General features: G+C 40.1%; 1 protein-coding gene across 44 annotated transcripts in view; it reads left to right on the top strand.

Annotated features, from left to right (window-relative positions):
* Positions 1–18,977, top strand: part of LOC105479800 (dystrobrevin beta) — a 311,471-nt gene that overhangs the window by 239,785 nt on the left and 52,709 nt on the right. For all 44 annotated transcript variants that reach the window (XM_071076351.1, XM_071076350.1, XM_071076349.1 and 41 more), the window contains 2 exons: positions 17,519–17,604; positions 18,495–18,608. In XM_071076351.1, the coding sequence (XP_070932452.1) occupies positions 17,519–17,604; positions 18,495–18,608 (200 nt within the window). The remainder of the gene's footprint in view (positions 1–17,518; positions 17,605–18,494; positions 18,609–18,977) is intronic.

Here is an 18,977-nt window from a genome sequence, read left to right as displayed (position 1 = left end):
ACCTGCAGTTAAGATCACATTTACAGTTTAAATTTTGAAATATTTCCCCCTAATATTGGGAACAATTCAGAGATATCCACTTTTACCACCTCTATTCTACATTATACTGGAGGACCTAATTAATGCAACATGACAAGAAGAAACGGGTATAAATATTGGAGAGACAGAAGTAAAGCAGTCTTTATTTGAAGATGACATGATTATGCATATGAAGTCCTAAGAAGTCTAAAAAAACACTAGTAGAACAGGTAAGTAAATTTTATAGTATTGCTACAAGATATAAAGTGTATATCCCAGCACCTTGGGAGGCTGAGGTGGGCAGATCGCTTGAGCTCAGGAGTTTGAGACCACCCTTTGGCAGCATAGCAAAACCCTGTCTCTATAAAAATATATATATATACACACACAAAAATTAGCTGGACGTGGTGGCACGCACCTGTAGTCCCAGATGCTGGGAAGGCTGAGGTGGGAAGATCAGTTGAGCCTGGAGGTCAAGGCTGCAGTGAGCCATGATTGTTCCACTGCACTCCAGCCTGGGCAACAGAGCAAGACCCTGTCTCACAAAAAGAAAAATACTATTTAATGTAGCATTAAAAATACCAAGTACTTATGGATAAATTTAATGAAAGATGTTCAAGACTGAAAACTGTAAAACGTTACTAAAAGAAATTAAAGAAAACCTAAATAAATGAAGAGGTATGCCATATTTATGGATTAAAAGATTAATATTGTTAGGATGGCAGCTTTTCCTAAATTGATCTGTATATTTAATACCAATTCACATCTCAGCAGGCTTTTTTATAGAAATTAGCAAACTGTTTTTAAGATATATTTGGAGAACCAAAGGACCTAGAATAACCATAACAGTCTTGAAAAAGAATGACAAAGTTGGCAGACTTAATCCTACTTGACATTAAGACTTACTATAAAGCTATAGTAATCAAGAAAGTAAGATATTGTCAAAAGGATGAACAAATAAAGGAATAGAATAGAGTATCCATAAAAGAGACTCATGTGTAAGGTCAGATGACTTTGAGCAAAGGTAAGAAGCAAATCTGTCAGAAAAGGAAACTCTTTCTATTTTTAACAAATGCTGTTGGAACAACTGAATATCTACATAGGGAAGAAAAGAATCTTAACCCCCACCTCACACCATACAAAGAAATCAATTTGAAGTGTATCATAAACTTAAAAGCTAAAACCATAAAGCTACTAGAAGTATAGGAGAATAATTCTTCATTGTCTTATGAAGAAGAATAAAAATTTATTAGAGTTTATAGGGATCACAAACCATTTTACAAATTGATAAATTAGACCTTACCAAATATAAAATCTTTTGCTCATTAGAAGATACTATTAAGAAACAGACAAACCACTATCTGAAAGAAAATATTTGCAAAACATGTCTGACAGAGGACAGAATATATAAAGAATTCCTGCACCTCAGCAATCAAAAGACAACCCTTTTTTTTAAAACGAGCAAAAGACTTGAACAGATATTCCACAAAGAAGATATACCAATGGCCAATAAGCACATGAAAATGTGCTTGATATCATTAATCATCAGGAAAATGCCAATGATACCACGATATACCCTCCAGAATGGCTACAGTGAAAAAGTTGGATGATACCAAATGTTGGAGAGGATGTAGAGCAACCAGAAATCTCACCCTGTTGTTGGCGGGCCTATAAAATGATACAGCTACTTTGGAAAACTATTTGGCAGTTTCTTAAAGAAGCAAGCATTTATACTATGACCCAGCAATTCTACTTTTTTTTTTTTTTTGCAATTCTACTCTTACATATTTATCCAAGAGAAATGAAAACATTTTCACAAAAAGCTTTGTACAAGAATGTTCATAGCAGTTCAATTCATAATAGCTGGAATAGCCAGCGTAGTTATCAACAGAATAGATAAACAAAATGTGTTATATTCATACAATAGAATTTTCTCAACACAAAAAGGAATAACATTGATATATGCAACGACGACATGGGTGAATATCAAAAATATTGTGAGTAATAAAAGAAGCCAGACAAAAAAAGTACATACTGTTTTTTTCTATTTATGTGAGATTCTAGAATAGGCAAAACTAACTTATCCATTACTGTAAGTTAATCATCAACTCCTAATCGTAATCAGATAAGGGGTTGTTTCTGGAAATGGAAATATTGAAGGAAGATGAAGAAACTTTCTGGATTGATAGAAATATTTCACATTTCAATAGAGATGTGGGTTGCAGGAGTATACATTTGTCACAATGGATTAAATGAAAAACTTTTTTTTTTTTCTTGAAAGAGAATCTCACTCTGTCACCCAGGCTGGAATGCAGTGGCGCAGTCTCAGCTCACTGCAAGCTCCATCTCCTGGGTTCACGCCATTCTCCTGCCTCAGCCTCCCGAGTAGCTGGGACTACAGGCACTGGCCACCACGCCCGGCTAATTTTTGTATTTTTAGTAGAGACGAGGTTTCACTGTGTTAGCCAGGATGGTCTCGATCTCCTGACCTCGTCACCCGCCCACCTCAGCCTCCCAAAGTGCTGGGGTTAACAGATGTGAGCCACTGCGCCCATCAATGGAATACTTAAGATCTAAGTATTATATCTCAATTAAAACAAAGAGGAACCAAGAATGTTGAATATGTAAGGGTTTGATTGAAATAGGAAGTGGCTCCCCAGGGATTTGCAGTGTGTTTCCTGCAATTTTGAAATATTCATAATACACTGTTTTCTCTTTTCCTTCTCCTTTTTCAATTATTTACTTTCTTTGAGGAGTTATGTTCACATTAATATTCACCCACCCCCAACCAGCCACACACACTCATTTTATTCATTCAGCAAATACTTCTTTTGTTGCTGTACTGTGCCAAATTGGATACTATGGTAGACAAATGATTCCTGCCCTCATGGAACTAACAGTGCAGTGACAGAGAGAAACATTAAATAAATAATCACACTACTAAACCTAACTACAAATTATTATGTGCAGTGGAGGAAAAATGCAGGGAGCTGTGGAAGTGTAGAGCAGGTGCCTGATCTGTTCTGGAGAGTAAGGGATAGCTTCTGTGAGAAGGTGTTACTTGAGTTGGGATCTGAAAATAGGTAGAATAGAATTCAGTTTCCTGGGAATTGAAAAGTAACTGAAAACCAAAGCAGGCCAAGAGCTACTGTTGCTGTCACTGCTGCTGCCACCCCTGCCCTGTGCTTGGATGTCAATTGTCAGGAGCTTCTGTGGGCAAAACCTCGGTTACGTGCAAAATGAAGAGTTGAAAATGAGGCTGTCACATTAAGGTAGGCCCCTTGAAGCATTATACCCTTGGTGAATATGTTGTATAAAAGATAACTAGGCCAGGCACAGTGGCTCACTCCTGTAATCCCAGCACTTTGAGAGGCCGAGGCGGGTGGATCACTTGAGGTCAGGAGTTCAAGACCAGCCTGGCCAACATGGTGAAACCCTGTCTGTACTAAAAATACAAAGAAAATTAACCAGTTATGGTGCATGCCTGTAATTCCAGCTTGGAAAACTGAGGCAGGAGAATCACTTGAACCCAGGAGCTGAGATGGCGGAGGTTGCAGTGAGCTGAGTTCGCACCACTGTACTCTAGCCTGGGCACCAGAGCAAGACTCTGTCTCAAAAAACAAAAAAAGATAACTAGCTGCCAGTACACAGAAAAAGAAAGCTTATAGATCTTCTGTTGCAGTGGAAGAAGTTGTCTCCTCTGGAAATTCAAAACCTTAGGCCTACCTATACTTATGTTGGGTGCATTTACATTACGTTATAGTTTGAGAAACACCAAGGTGAAATTTTAACATTAAAACTAACCCCAAGGCACCTGGTAGGAGCAAAGTATAAATTTCTGCTTAAATTCTCAATTGACACCTAACAGTGCTCCCACTGAAAGAGTCCAACTAAACTTGAACCCCTATGCTGACTTTGCAAAATGAGACCCTCAATGGCTTTAGATATTAGAGTTATTGGCTGTAAAATAGCTACATTTAAGATTTCTAAAGACCTAAAAGAAGGAATTAAAAACATGAAAAACTCACACCTGTAATCCCAGCACTTTGGGAGGCTGAGGCGGGCAGATCATGAGGTCAGGAGATGAAGACCATCCTGGCTAACACGGTGAAACTCCGTCTCTACTAAAAATACAAAAAATTAGCTGGGCATCCTGGCAGGCGCCTGTAGTCCAGCTACTCAGGAGGCTGAGGCGGGAGAATGGTGTGAACCTGGGAGGCAGAGCTTGCAGTGAGCTGAGATGGCGCCACTGCACTCCAGCCTGGGTGACAGAGTGAGACTCCGTCTCAAAAACAAAAAAAAGTGACAAAATACTATCTTAAAAGAACAAAGTTGAAAACAAACCACATAGAAATTGCAGATTTTTAAAACAAAAGTTACTGCAATTTAAGACTTGGTGGATGGGTTAAATGTCAGATTAGACACATGAATAGAGAATTAGTGAACGAGAAAATATATTTAAGAAAATTTTCCAAAACACAACACAGAAAGATGAAAAATTGGAAACAAGGTCTTCAGACATGGGAGATAGAGAACGAACAGTCATGTAATTGGAATTCCAAAAAAGAAAATAGAATTAGGGTTAAAAAAATACTTGAAAAATTAATGGCTTAAGTTTCCAAAATGTATTCAAGACATTCATTCTCAGATGAATATATTGCAATGAGTCCCCAAATAGATAAATAAAAATAATTCTACAACTAGACGTATCATAGTGAAACTACAAGATACAAAGAGAATCCTCAGAAAGCAACCACATAAGATGTTACATTATCTACAAAGGATTCACTACTAGATTTCTCTCCAGAAACAATACTACAATTTCTTTATAAAGGAAAAAAAAAAATAAATCCCTTTAAAAACAAAGCCAGATACAGTGGTTCACGCCTGTAGTCCCAACACTTTGGGAGGCCAAGGTGGGAAGATTGCTTGAGCCCAGGAGTTCAAGCTCAGCCTCAGCAACATAGTGAGACCTCATCTCTACTAAAAGGTGAAAAGTAAAAAAAAAAAAAAAAAAAAAAAATAGCCAGGTGTGGTGGCATGTGCCTGTAGTCACAGCTACCTGGGAGGCTGACGTGGGAGGATTGCTTAAGCCCAGAAGTTCAAGGTTGCAGTGAGCTATGATCACGTCACTACACTCCAGGCTGGGCAATACAGCAAGACCCTGTCTCAAAAATAAATAAATAAAACAGCTGATTACATCCAACATTACCAGTGTTTGTGAAAAAACTTTAAGAATTTTCCTTATAAAAAAGACAGTTGAATAATATACCAAAAGGAACTAGATGAACTGTCAAAAGGGGATATAAAGATCCTTTCTCACAAAGACAGAGAAAGGTCACAGTAAGATTCCTCCTGAAAGAATAATACTAATAGCTAGTATTTATTGAATATTTACTTTGTGCCAGTCATTCTAAGTGCTCTGCATGTATTAGCTATTTATTATTCAAAATATGCTTGTTGAGGAGACTAAGCCTCAGAGAGATTTAAAAAAAAAAAACTACCCAGGATCACATGGTGTGCTAAGTGGCCAAACTGGGACAGGGATACTATCCTGTCTCCTAACTACTAAGATTTAACTACTGGAGGTTATAATTTGGGAGATAAGGAATTAAACCTAGATGCGAAGAGTAAGATGGAAGGAGGAATGAGCTGAAGCCAAAACAACAGAGTGTCCAAGCATTAACCAGGTAAAGAGAATGAAGTGTATGCCCAGCAGGGTATTTCAGCATATGTAAAGGCCCTGAGGCTAGAGGTTGCATGACCTGAAAGTTGGCATTGTGGCTAGAATGCAGAGAACAATGCTGGAATGAAGTCAGGTAGGCCAGCTCATGCAGGACCGTATTAAACAAACCAGTACATCCATTTTGGAAATGTGTACCAATTTATGTTTACTTCTTCACAGAGAAATAAAGTTACAAAAGCTGCAAATGGGAATTCTTGCTTTGTTTCTCCCCCAAAAAGTAACTTATCCCTTTGGGTTTGTTTAGATTTCAAAATCCTTTCCTTGAAAATCTAATGTCAGCTCACGTATTTGACTCTAACATTACAACTCTAAAGGTTAGTTAGTGAAATGGAACAGAATAGAAGAAAAAGCCTGAGAAACAGAAAAGTGCTATTTGATTAGTTAAACCTTAGACATGCCCTCAGTCAGTCACAACTGCTCTGGGTATTTTAGAAATTAAAATGTATAAATAAACGTGTTGAGATGGGCCATGCTGTGGTTAGATTTTAAAAATTAATAATATTTTATGCCGTTATATAGTCTTACTGAGTTTACATAGTACTTTTAAAATGTTGTAAATAAAAGCTCCAAAGCCATTTGACCTTGAAAGATTTCAGTACTCCCTTACTGCAAACAAGATAAGTCTCTTTACACCTGATAGTTTCTGATGCCAATTCTTTAATTCTTCTGAAAATGATCATTGTTAGAATGAATACTGATATGGTTGGGCGCTTTCATCTTCAGTTGATTTTGCAGAGTGTAGTTATCTGATAACTCTTGGGCCTCGGGAAGCATTCTTCTTGACTAGAGTTCTGTTATACAGAAACTCCTAATCCTCTAATCTCACACTGATACAAGTGCTTTGCATAAAGTGGGTGTAGTGCTCAAAAGAATTTATTTATAACCTGCTAGATAGGCTTTGTATTGATTTTTTTCAAAGACCTTCTTCTACGTTGTTAAATAATTTGAGCAGCCAGCAGTGCACCCTGTAGCGTGCTTCAGCATCCGTATCATAACTTCTCCCTAGATGGGGAATGGGGCTGCAGAAACCTCTTCAGGCCAGCCTTCAAAGAAAGACATTTCACATTGATTATGTTAGCCAGGAGAGGGAATTTGTTTTCCTGAGGTGCCTACATTTCTTTTTTCTTTTTCTTTCTTTTTTTTTTTTTTTTTTTTGAGATGCAGTCTTACTCTGTCACCCAGGCTGGAGTGCAGTGGCACGATCTTGGCTCACTGCAACCTCTGCCTCCCAGGTTCAAGAGTTTCTCCTGCCTCAGCCTCCTGAGTAGCTGGAATTACAGGTGCCTGCCACAACACCTGGCTAATTTTTTGTATTTTTTTAATAGAGAAAGGGTTTCACCATGTTGGCCAGGCTAGTCTTGAACTCCTGACCTCAGGTGATCCCCCCGCCTCAGCCTTCCAAAGTGCTGGGATTACAGGTGTGAGCCACCGCGCCCTGCCCTAAATTCCTTTTTTAAAAACAAAACTATAATGTGTGGTAAATTGTAGTCGTAATAGCAGATTCTTAAAGTGTCATCACAAACGTCACCAAGATGTAATCAGATGTTTTGTTCACCTTTAAGGGTTTTTTTTCCTTTATAAAAAAATTTAAAACTCATTATGGAAAACTTGGAAGACAGGTGAAAGAAAGGGGAAACCATCACCCATTGTCATGCTACCTCACACTTAAACGTTTCTGAGCAGCTTTCTTTCAGATCCCAGGCTGCACAGCCCCGTCACCTTGTCAGCTGCTCCAGGCATGCAGCATTCAGAAATATCCTCACAGCCTATTGTAATTAAAGATTGACAATCTCCTATGATGTTTCGCACACATTTAATGGCTCCAAACCTCCCTACATACTGTAATCATGTATGAAGTATTTTAAAAATATATGGATCCTTGGCTTTGCCTCAGATCTTCTGAATCAGAATCTCTGGATTTAGGGCCCATCAGTTTTTACTGAAAAAAAGAAAACTCCCAGCATTGTGATTCACGGTGAGCTTGGGAATCACTGCCTTCAACAGCAGATTGGATTTTTGAGAGAGAGGGTGACAACCCACAGCCCTCTGGGTAGTCTGGGGCAACTTGGGTGATGGGCAGGCTGCCCCTGGAATATAAAGAAAGCCTAGTTGATTCCAGACACATCTCTTTGGAACTCATCCTGCCACATTCATACAGACAGGAGTCTCTGGTCTCTTTAGGAGGCTCCAGAAATGCATGCTACTGGATTACCATTTGCTGACTGTGTCGGCGTCCCTTGGTTTTATAACATTTGCCCAGTTTGACTCAAAGGGGTCTTATTTATTATCCTGTATTTTTCAGATGTGTCTCATCTCATTAAGATGATGGAGCTCTGTGAGTCCACCTGAACCTGAGAGAATGCTCCTGTGACAGGAAGTTAGAGGCACCTTGTCCTTCCCAGGACTTAAGGGACCTCAACATCTTATTCGCATGTAATAGTAAATGGATCCCACTCTGGAGCCTTCATTCTCAAATACAGAGCTTTAACTTTTATAATATGGTCCTCTTATCCCTAACGTTTTTGCCTTTCATTGCTCTGGCCTTAACGCCTCCATCCACTCAACCTAACAGTTGCATTTATTGTTAGGTCTTTGATTATTGTTTAATTGTTAGATGATCTCTCACCACCTTTTGTCTCCTAAACTCATTGAGCTTGTATGTCTGTGGCATTTGAGAAGTCTTTTTCCTCCAGATGTTACCCTGCCTGACTGCTTTGACCTAATAACAGAATGAGAAATAACAGCTACCATTTTGAGAGCCATCTGTATTTATAACCTGTGCTGGATATTTTAGAACTGTTACCTCTGGTTCTAACAGCAGCTCTGAAGGATAGTTGATTCCTAATGTGATTTTACAAAAAAGGAAACCGAGACAGAGCAAGGTTAAATCATCTTGCTCAAGGTTCCTCAGCTAGACTTGAGATTCAAATACAAGGTTATGTGACTTTAGTTGGGGTACCCTTTAAATACCCTTCTGGGATCACTTTCCATGCTTACAGTCAGATATACACTACCAATGTTTTTTACTTAACATATAACCAATGTTTTTGGTATTTGGTGCTAAGTAAATTGGTTTTTTCTTAAAACAACAAAAATCTGCAGGAGATGTTCTACAATGACCCAGTTCTGTCTGTTTTGACAAGAACTCTGATTCTTAGAGCAGTGCATCGATGTTGGATGCACATTGAAATCACAAGTTTTTGAAACTACTGCTGCCTAAGTCCACTTCCAGAAATCGATTTAATTGGTCTTGGATGAGACAGCCTGAGCACTGGGGGTTTAAAAATCCCTCTAGGTGAATGGAGTGTGTGGCCAAGTTTGATAACCACTGACCAAGAGAAACGTTTCTGGACTAGGGATAAACCAGAGTTACCTGGCATGTTAGATGTGACCCTTAGTTGAAACCATTAGTTTTAGATAGAGGGCACAAGGCAATAATGTTAGTTTCTCTGTTCATCTATCAGATTCCTCTCTGTAATCTGCCTCTTGGCAGAGGACCTGTACGTTTACTCTTTCAGGCCATGTTTTGCCCTTTATTAGGGCCCTCGTTAGCTCACCTTGAACTAGAAAAGACTAGATGTTGAGACTTTAGGCGAGCTTGCCAAATACAAGCCAAATTTCTGGGCTTATTAAAAGTTCAAAAATCTGAACCCTGAAGTTTTCTTGATTTTTGAAACCTGTTTGGTCTGGAGTAAGTTAAGAGGAAAAAAAAAATCTGTTTAGGGAAAAGTTGAAAAGGTGCATGTCATCATCTTCCTAGCCAGAATGCAGATTAAATACCATCTCTGTCCTAACTTTCTAGGAAACCTTACCTTCATTTCACAACTTAGGAATGCCTATGATGCCTGAGTGTCTTTGAAAAAAATATTTCTGGTTCTTCCTTAGGATTCAGGTTTCCCTGATTGAAAACAACCCTGGCTTTGAATTTGATACAGGTTTGGAACTTTTCAGTTTGTAAGTTTTTAAGACCCTGTTAAGTGTTTTGTTTATTACTTCAAAGGTGATCAAGAAACTTCTTGAAAGAGCAAATTCTACTTAATGACATGAGACCTCCATGAAGGAACTTATTAGATACACCCTGATTCTCCACTGCCCTAACATGCGATACTGAGTTGCTAATGCCCACATTCAGCACCAGAGGAAATGCATGCATCACATGACATCGCCTCATTAAAGCTGTCAGCATAACTTTACCAAACAAGTTATATAACAACCATGAAGCCATTGGTACAGGATAATATTCAGAATGTGACATGTAAAAATTGCAATGAGTAAAATATATTTTGTGTGTTGTTGAACAAAAGAAAATTGAAAGAAAGCAGTCCAAGGGCCTAGAAGCAAGTGATTATCTCCAATACCTGTGAGTAAGGCTATGTTAGCTGCCACTGGCAGATTGTAGGACAGCCCTTGAATCCATTCCTAGGGTTGTTCTGAGCTTCTTGGGAAATGGCCCCAACTGGGTTTTTGGAGTGAACCTGGTTCAATACAGATTGCCTCAGGATGTTCACTAAAAGTTTAGGCTTGCTCTGGACTCCCAGAAAACATTCAAAGAATCGGGTTGTTACACAGGTGGTTTCATTTTAAGGATGAAAGGAATAGGTTTGGGGAAGTAAATCACTGAGTTGAAGCTTCAGAGATGTCCTTCCACGTGAACCAGGAACTCTTCAGGATCCAGGAATCAGTTTATTTGCCTTGAGGTCTTCTGGATTGAAGCAAAGAGAGGGGAAAGGTAGGCCTGTAGGTGAATGACTTGGTGGCCAGTAGAAGTCCTGTTACCTGTACCAGAGGTTGGTCAGCAATCAAAAGCTGGCTTAAAATATTTCTGGAGATGTCTGCTGACGTCTGTAGGGGTGAATTGTTTTCAAGAATTTGCATTAAAATACTTCAGAGAGAAATAAAATATGGGATAGATAAAGCAAATGTGTCAAAAATTTTTATAACTGTTTAACCTAGTTTGAGTATATGGAAATACATTGTTTTATCTCCTTTTGCGTATGTTAAAAATACTCTTACTACATTTTTACGTAAGTTAAAATAGGGAACCATAAAAATGATAACTATATATTTTAACATTTCTCTGTGTGTCCTCATGTATATTTCGATGTAGGACCAAGCCCATTCATTGAGTGTAGATCCTCTGAAGCTCCAGGTTGTCTCCTTTGCATAAAATGTTCTCACATGTTGCAAGTTCAGCTTCCTTTTTCAGTCCTTTACAATGAAATGAGAACTTAATAACTCTTATGATGCAAGAGTACGAAATTTCTCTTTATAATTTTTCCAAATCTTTACAGCTGTCTTACCTTCAGCTAAGTCAGTGCCATTTTATTCTAGAAGCTTATCTCTATGGAGTCTCCAACTCATTCAACTTGGTTTTCCTAGAAATAGAAACCCTCTTTTCATCCTTATATCTCATTGGTTTGTTATTTAATTAGATGACATAATTGCAAGTGCATTTGTTCCAGTGAGGAACAGACGAGTTTTGTTAAGCATGCAAACTATGTTTTCCACAGGAAGTCGAGTCCCTTCCAGTATACCTGCTATGCTCACTAAGTAGAGATCAGTTAAGAGGCCTTCAGCTTTAGTTTTTTTTCTGGGCATCTTTTGCTCTAGGTAGTACAACCCCCGAGTTGCTCACTGGACTGGGTACTTCCTTGAGTTTTAGTGGTGTGAACATAATGCTTTAACTACCAAGATTCTAGAATTTTATTAAACCCCAGAACCATATGTCCTCCTTATGAGTAAGCTTTGCAGTGTTTATCTTCAGTTACTTAGAGTTCTGCCTTTGCTACTTGCTAGATTTACACATAAGAGGTGTATAGTAAGTTTATTAGATACAATTTTATTTTGCGTTATGATTATCAGCATTTGTAGAGCATTGTGCTGCCTCCTACATTATATCATTAAATCCTGTCCACATCACTTTCACTAAATATTCCTATTTTACAGACAAGAAAATAAAGGTATAGTAAAATAACTCAATGTTGCACAGCCAGAAAGTGGCAAAACTAGGATTACTAATTCATCTCCCTACTTTCATTCCTCTCCTACTACACTAAATTCTCCACCAAGTAGAAAGCAATGTTTATTTTTTAAACTTTATTTTAAAAGTGTTAGATTTACAGAAAAATTTTGAAGATAGTACAGAGAGTTCCCTATAATCTATACCCAGTTTCCCATATTATTATTATTCTGAGACAGGGTCTCGCTCTGTCACCCAGGCTGGACTGCAGTGGTGTATCTCAGCTCACTGCAGCCTCGACCTCCCAGGCTTAAGCAATCCTCCCACCTCAGCCCCCTAGGAGCTGGGACTACAGGCACACACTACCAAGCCTGATTAGTTTTTTTGTATTTGTTGTTGAGTAGGGATTTTGCCGTGTTGCCCAGGCTGGTCTTGAACTCCTGGCCTCAAATGACCTCGCACCTCTGTCTCCCAGAGTGCTGGGATTACAGGAGTGAGTGACCCAGCCAAGTTTCCCCTGTTATTAACATCTTAAATTAGTATAGTACATTCATTGCAATTAATGAAGCAATATTGATACATTATTATTAACTAAAATCCATACTTTATTCATATTTTCTTAGTTTTTACCTAATGTCCTTCTTCTGTTCCATCCAGGCTACATTACATTTAGTTGTCATGTCATCTTAGGCTCCTCTTAGCTGGGACAGTTTCTCTGACTTTCCTTGTTTTTGATGACAATTTTTAGGAGACTAGTCAGATATAGACTGTCTAATAATTGTAATTTGTCTGATGTTTATCTCTTGATTAGAACTGGGGTTATGGGTTTGGAGAAGGAAAAGGTAAAGTGACATTTTCATCATGGCATATCAAGAGGTAGCTGCTATCAACATGAGTTGTCACTGTCAATGTTGAACTTGATCACCTGGCCATGGCAGTGTTCGTCACGTTTCTTCAACATAAAGTTATTCCTTTTCCTTTCCACACAGACTCTTTGGAAGGAAGTCACTATGCACAGGCTTCACTTAAGGAATGGGGAGTTAGGCTTCACCTCCTTGAGGGCAGAGTATGTCCATACCTTATTTGGAATTCTTCCGTATGGGAAATTTGTCTGTTCTTCCCTATGTATTAAATTACTCAGCCACTTATTTATATAAATGTAGAACAGTGTTTTTAACACATATAGTCAAATTTCATATTCCCCTGCCCAGAATCCCACAGTGGCTTCACACCACATTCAGAATGAAATGGAAACTCCTCTCCATGGCTTAGAGGCCCTGTATGGTCTAGACCAAGCTTGTCCAACCCATGGCCTGTGGGCTGCGTGCAGCCCAGGATGGCTTTGAATGTGGCCCAACAAAAATCCGTACATTTTCTTAAAACATTATGGGAATTTTTTGTGATTTTTTTTTCTTTTTTTTTTTTTTTAGCTCATCAGCTATCATTAGTTTTTTTGTGTGTGACCCAAGACACAGTTCTTCTTCCAGTGTGACCCAGGGAAGCCAAAAGATGGGATATCCCTGGTCTAGACCCTTCATCTCATAGTGCCTCACTCTCACCACAGCTTCCCCACTCCATCAGCACTGACCTGAACACCCCAAGCCCGAGCAGCTGTAGGGCCTTGCGTTTGCCCTTCTTTCTGCCCAGCAGGCCCTTCCTTCAGACCTTCACCTGGTTGGTTTCCTCATTTCATTGAGTTTCTGAGAGCCCTTTCATCACCACCTCATTTAAAAAGAATTTTCTGTCCCGGTTCACTGTTTCCTTACCCTGCATTTCTTTATTGCATTATCCCTACTGATGTTTATATTTATTTTTTGGGTTTCTTATTTTTCTGCCAGTGTAATCCGAGCTCCATGGGGGTGGGGCTATTCACCAGAACATCCCTAACTGGTAGAGCAGTGCCTGGCACATAGTAGGAGCTCAGGAAGTATCTGTTGAATAAATGTATGAACTACTTATTTTTTTGAAGAAATCATCTTCATGTCTCTCTGGCCAAAGTGTCCTATGTCTTTATGAACTGGATGAACAAAGTGTCCTATGTTGTTATGAAATAATTCCCGTCTTTTTCCCTTCAGTGTCCTGAAGGCATTTTAGAAAGAGAGGCTTGGCTTTTTTTTTTTTTTTCTTCTTCTTCTTCATGAGCACTATGGTGTTTAAGATTGTAAATAAAGTCTGAGTGCAGTAACTCACACCTGTAACCCCAGCACTCGGGAAGGCTGAGGTGAGCAGATCACTTGAGGTCAGAAGTTCGGGACCAACCTGGCCAACATGGTGAAACCCTGTCCCTACTTAAAATACAAAAATTAGCCAGGCATGGTGGCACGTGCCAGTAATCCCAGCTACTCGGGAGGCTGAGGCGGGAAAATCACTTGAACCCAGGAGGCAGAGGCTGCAGTGAACCGAGATCATGCCACCGCACTCCAGCTTGGGCGACACAGTGAGATTCTGTCTCAAAAAAAAAAAAAAAAAAAAAAAATTGTACATAGATAAAAGTGCTAAGTTTCTGTTATTTGATGTATACTTGACTGTATTTAAAGTTTGATTGAGTGAGATATGCCATCACTGGACACTCACCACTGAGGAGTCCAACCTGCTATGTGCAGGTGGAGGTGCACAACAATGCCGGGACACCAGCTGCCCCTGGGGGAACTGCTGCCTCAGGATTGGAACCTTCCTCCACCCCTACTTCCTTATATTTGCATTACAATGCTTCTGGGAGCCAACCAGTCTTACCTGATTAGGTATCTCTATTGATAATGACCTGATTCCTGTATTAACCTACTCTGTGGAAGATCCCTTGGCTTTGCAGTCACTCAAAACCAGAAAGGTTCTCTAGATACTTCCAGAGAAATGCCACAGGGCTTCTTTTCGTCGTCATATGAAGCAAATTTCTTTCGGAACTTACCTCCATCATTTTCCCTAGTCTCACTCTATTAAGCAACTGTTACTTTTAGCTCCAGTTTTCAGGAATTGCAAACCTGTTCTTCACAGCCAGCCTCAGTCTCAAGCAAGCTATTTTTCTGAAACTCAACTCAGGCTTTCACAAGACTGACTACAATATAGAAAATTTACTCAGTAGGCTGCCAGTCCATGCTTCTCTGGAGGAAGAAAACTCATCTTCGTTTTTTTGGGGGTTTTTTTTTTTTTTCTTTTAAAAAGAAAAATACTTGGTAATTTGGTAAAAAGCCTCCTACCCAGATTTGCTATGCTGTTTTGCCCTTGTTTATTTAGAAGATGCCGCTTGGAAAGATTTACTGAATCTTCAAGCTCTAGACAGGAGACAAGGTCTTCATGGTAGAACATGTTTCAGGCAGAGCCAAGAGTATACAAAGTGAAGCAGGGTCATCATGGAGCCCTCGGTGAGAGCTGCATTTCTGGTTAATCAACAAAAGGGAGCCACCACCTAGTCATCCCTTTTCCCTGTTCATGTTCATTGGCTACCATATTATTTCCCCCGCTCCCCCAGATGGAGTCTTGCTCTGTCACTCAGGCTGGAGTGCGGTGGCACAATCTCAGCTCACTGCAACCACCACCTCCCGGGTTCAGGTAATTCTCCTGCCTCAGCCTCCCAAGTAGCTGAGATTACAGGTGCCCGCCACCACACCCGGCTAATTTTTGTATTTTTAGTAGAGATGAGGTTTCGCCATGTTGGCCAGGCCGATCTTGAACTCCTGACCTCGTGATCCTCCTGCCTCAGCTTCCCAAAGTGCTGGATTACAAGCATGAGCCACTGCGCCCGGCCTGGCTACCATATTATTAAAGGAGTTAACGAGGGTCCGAAATATCAATGGATATGCACATCACAACCACATAATTTCTCCACAAAAGATATACAGATGGCCAGTAAGCACATGAAAGTATGCTCAACATACTAGTCATTGGGGAAATACAAATTGCCTTACAATGAGATACCACTTCACACCCATTAGGATGATGTGGAAAAAATAGAACCTTGATACATTGCTGGAAGGAATGTAAAATAATGCAGCCACTTTGGAAAACAGTTGGGCAGTTTCTCAAAAGGCAGTTACCATATGACCCAGTAATTCCATTCCTAGGTACATACCCAAGAGAAATAATAACATATCTCAACATACATGCTCAAAGCAGCACTATTCAAAACAGCTGAAAGGTGCTAACAACCCAAACGTTCATCAGCTGATGGATGGGTAAACAAAATGTGGTATATCCATATAATGGAATATTATTCAGCTATAAAAGGGAATGAAGTACTGATAATGTGCTACAACATGGGTGAACCTTAAAAACATTTTGCTAAGTGAAGGAAGATAGACGTAAAATGTCAATATTGTATGACTCCATTTATATGAAATATCCAGGATAGGCAAATCCATAGAGACGGATAATGGAGGTCAGGGCGAGGGAAGAGGGATGAGGAGTGACTACTTGTGGGTATGCTGTTTCTTTTTGGGGTGGTGAAAATATTCTGGAATTAGATAGTGGAGATGGCTTCACAACCTCATAAATGCATTAAAAACTACCGAATTGGGCCAAGCGTGGTGGCTCACACCTGTAATCCCAGGGCTTTGGGAGGCCGAGGTGGGTGGATTATTTGAGGTCAGGAGTTTGAGACCAGCCTGGCCAATGTGGTGAAACGCTGTCTCTACTAAAAATCAAAAAAAATCAGCTGAGCATGGTGGTGCACACGTGTAGTCCCAGCTACTCAGGAGGCTGAGGCAGGAGAATTGCTTGAACTTGGGAGGCAGAGGTTGCAGTGAACTAAGATCACACCATTTCACTCCAGCCTGGTGACAGAGTGAAACTGCCTCAAAGAAAAAAGTTACTGAATTATATGCCTTTAAAAAGTGGATTTTATGGTAGGAAAATTATATATTAATTTTTTAAAAACTCACTATTTGGAACTTGAAACCCACTAGGATGGTTAAAAGAAAAAAGTAGTAAGAAAAATAAAATAAAAATAAGTAAATAAAACAACAGGTGTTGGTGAGGATGTAGAGAAATTGGAAATCTCATTTATTATTAATACAATTGTAAAATGGTACAGCCACTTTGGAAAGCAGTTTGGGAGTTCCTCAGATGTTAATTACGATTATCATATAATTCAGCAATTTTACTCCTAGATGTTTGCCCAAGAGAAATGAAAGTAGACAAATACTTGTGAATGAAAGTTCATAGCAGCTTCATTTGTAATAACCAAAAGCTGGAAACAATAGAATACTACACAGCAATAAAAAAGGAACTGCTAGGCCAGGCACGGTGGCGTGTGCCTTTAGTCCCAACTACTCAGAGGCCAAGGTGAGAGCCCAGGAGTTCTTGACTGCAGTGAGCTGTGATCATGCCACTACATCCTGTATACCAGCCTGGGTGACAGAGCAAGATCTTATCTCAAAAAAAAAAAAAAAAAGGAACTACTAGTTCATGGAAAAACATGAATTAACCCCAAAAACATTATGCTAAGTGGAAGCCAGAAACCAAAGACTTTGTGTTTATAGGAAGTTTCTAGAAAAGGCAGAACTATAGACAGAAAGCAGATGCATGGCTGCCTGAGGTTGGGGGTGGGAGTGGCAACTGGTGACAAACTTGCATGAGGGAATTTTTTGCGGTGATGGAAAATATTCTAAAACTGGACTGTGATGATTGGTTGCACAACTGTTTACATTTACTAAGACTCATTGAATTGTGCACTTAAAACGGGTGGATTTATGATATGTAAATTATATGTCAAAAATCTGTTTTTTAAAAATCAGTCAGTCTAGAACTCTGGGTATATTTGGATCAGAAAAAAAAACTTTCTCCCCACTTCCCCACTTTAGACTCGTCCTCCCACTGACTTGAGCTTTAACTTTGATGCCAACAAACAACAAAGACAGCTTATTGCAGAACTGGAAAACAAAAACAGGTAAGAGCGCGGAGGCTGAGCCCACTTCCAAAGTCCAGGATTATCTGATTATCATTTTCCTTGGATGGCTTTTGACCGCCCAGAAAGACCTTGCCGTGGTGAACCTAGGCTAGCCGAAGTCCAGGGAATGCCCTGGGCACTGATTTGTGTCTGTCTGCTCTGGTAGTCCACAGCTCTGCTCACCTGCCCTCGGGGGATTCCTTTTAACAGGGCCTTCTCCCACCCATGCGTGTGACCCCCTCTCACAATTGCATTTTTCACTCTGCTTCCCAGCAGCATTTTGCTGTATCTAGTCATCTTGTCCTGACCCATTATGCTATGTAGGACTGTCTGGTCTCTCCTTAAAAAAAAAAAAAAAAAAAAAAAAGAAAAACCATTTAAAGGCACAGAGAGCAGACAGCACACCATTATGTACTGAAAGGTAGAAGCCAGGTCGAGGAGACCTGACCTAAGGTAACAGGCGTAGGTAGAGGCAACACAGCTGTCCACTGGGGCATCGGGGACAGGGGGAAGGAAGGGGCAGGTAAGGATTAAGGGAAGTCAGCACAGGACCTGCATTAGGAGATTGCAAGGAGTTCCCTTTTCCTCCTCCCTGAGTGGAACAGAGTAAATAAAGTATTCTGGCTGTAATTTTCCTTTCATGGAGATTTTTCAGGTCCTTGAGAAGAGTATTTTTATGACTTTTTCCACCACAAAGGATTGCTTTGTTGAGGAAATGTCAGGTGAAGCAGTATTGAGAAGGTGTCCATTTCACCTCTTGGCCATTTGGAAGCAATCAGAACAAGATTGGTAGAGGAGGCGCTGCTAGAGTTGAACACTTGTAATAGGGAAAGAGGGAGCGTGAGTGAGAAGCACTGTGCAGCCCCTTTCCATTCACACGTCCTCTCCAGAGAGATCCTGCAGGAGATTCAGCGTCTCCGCCTGGAACACGAGCAGGCCTCCCAGCCCACCCCTGAGAAGGCACAGCAGAACCCCACGCTGCTGGCAGAGCTGCGGCTGCTGAGGTGAGTAGGGACACTCTGCCACTTCCCACATGTAATCTGCTATGGATGGAACTTGTCTGAGGAAACCAAAGGAGTGGGGAAGAATCTGTTGTTCAGTATAAACAATCCTGTGAGAGCAAACCACTGCAGAGTTCACCCATTCTGTTACTGCTTCAGATGTCTGGGTTCCATTAGAAATCACTCTACGAATGTCAGCCATTATCACAGAACTTAGTAAATACCAGTCTCCCAGCTCCGGGACCAGCGGGGCACTGTTTATACTTCTGTGATTGCTTTAAGAAGACCACTGTGCTGCAGTCCCTCTTCTTATCTTGCTAATTTGTCTGACTTTGGAGACAGTTGGCGGGAAGAATGCTTTGCTTTTCCTGT

This window comes from Macaca nemestrina, chromosome 13, assembly GCF_043159975.1.
Source record: "Macaca nemestrina isolate mMacNem1 chromosome 13, mMacNem.hap1, whole genome shotgun sequence".
Classification (NCBI taxonomy): Eukaryota; Metazoa; Chordata; class Mammalia; order Primates; family Cercopithecidae; genus Macaca; species Macaca nemestrina.
This window is presented reverse-complemented; position numbering and strand designations above follow the sequence as displayed.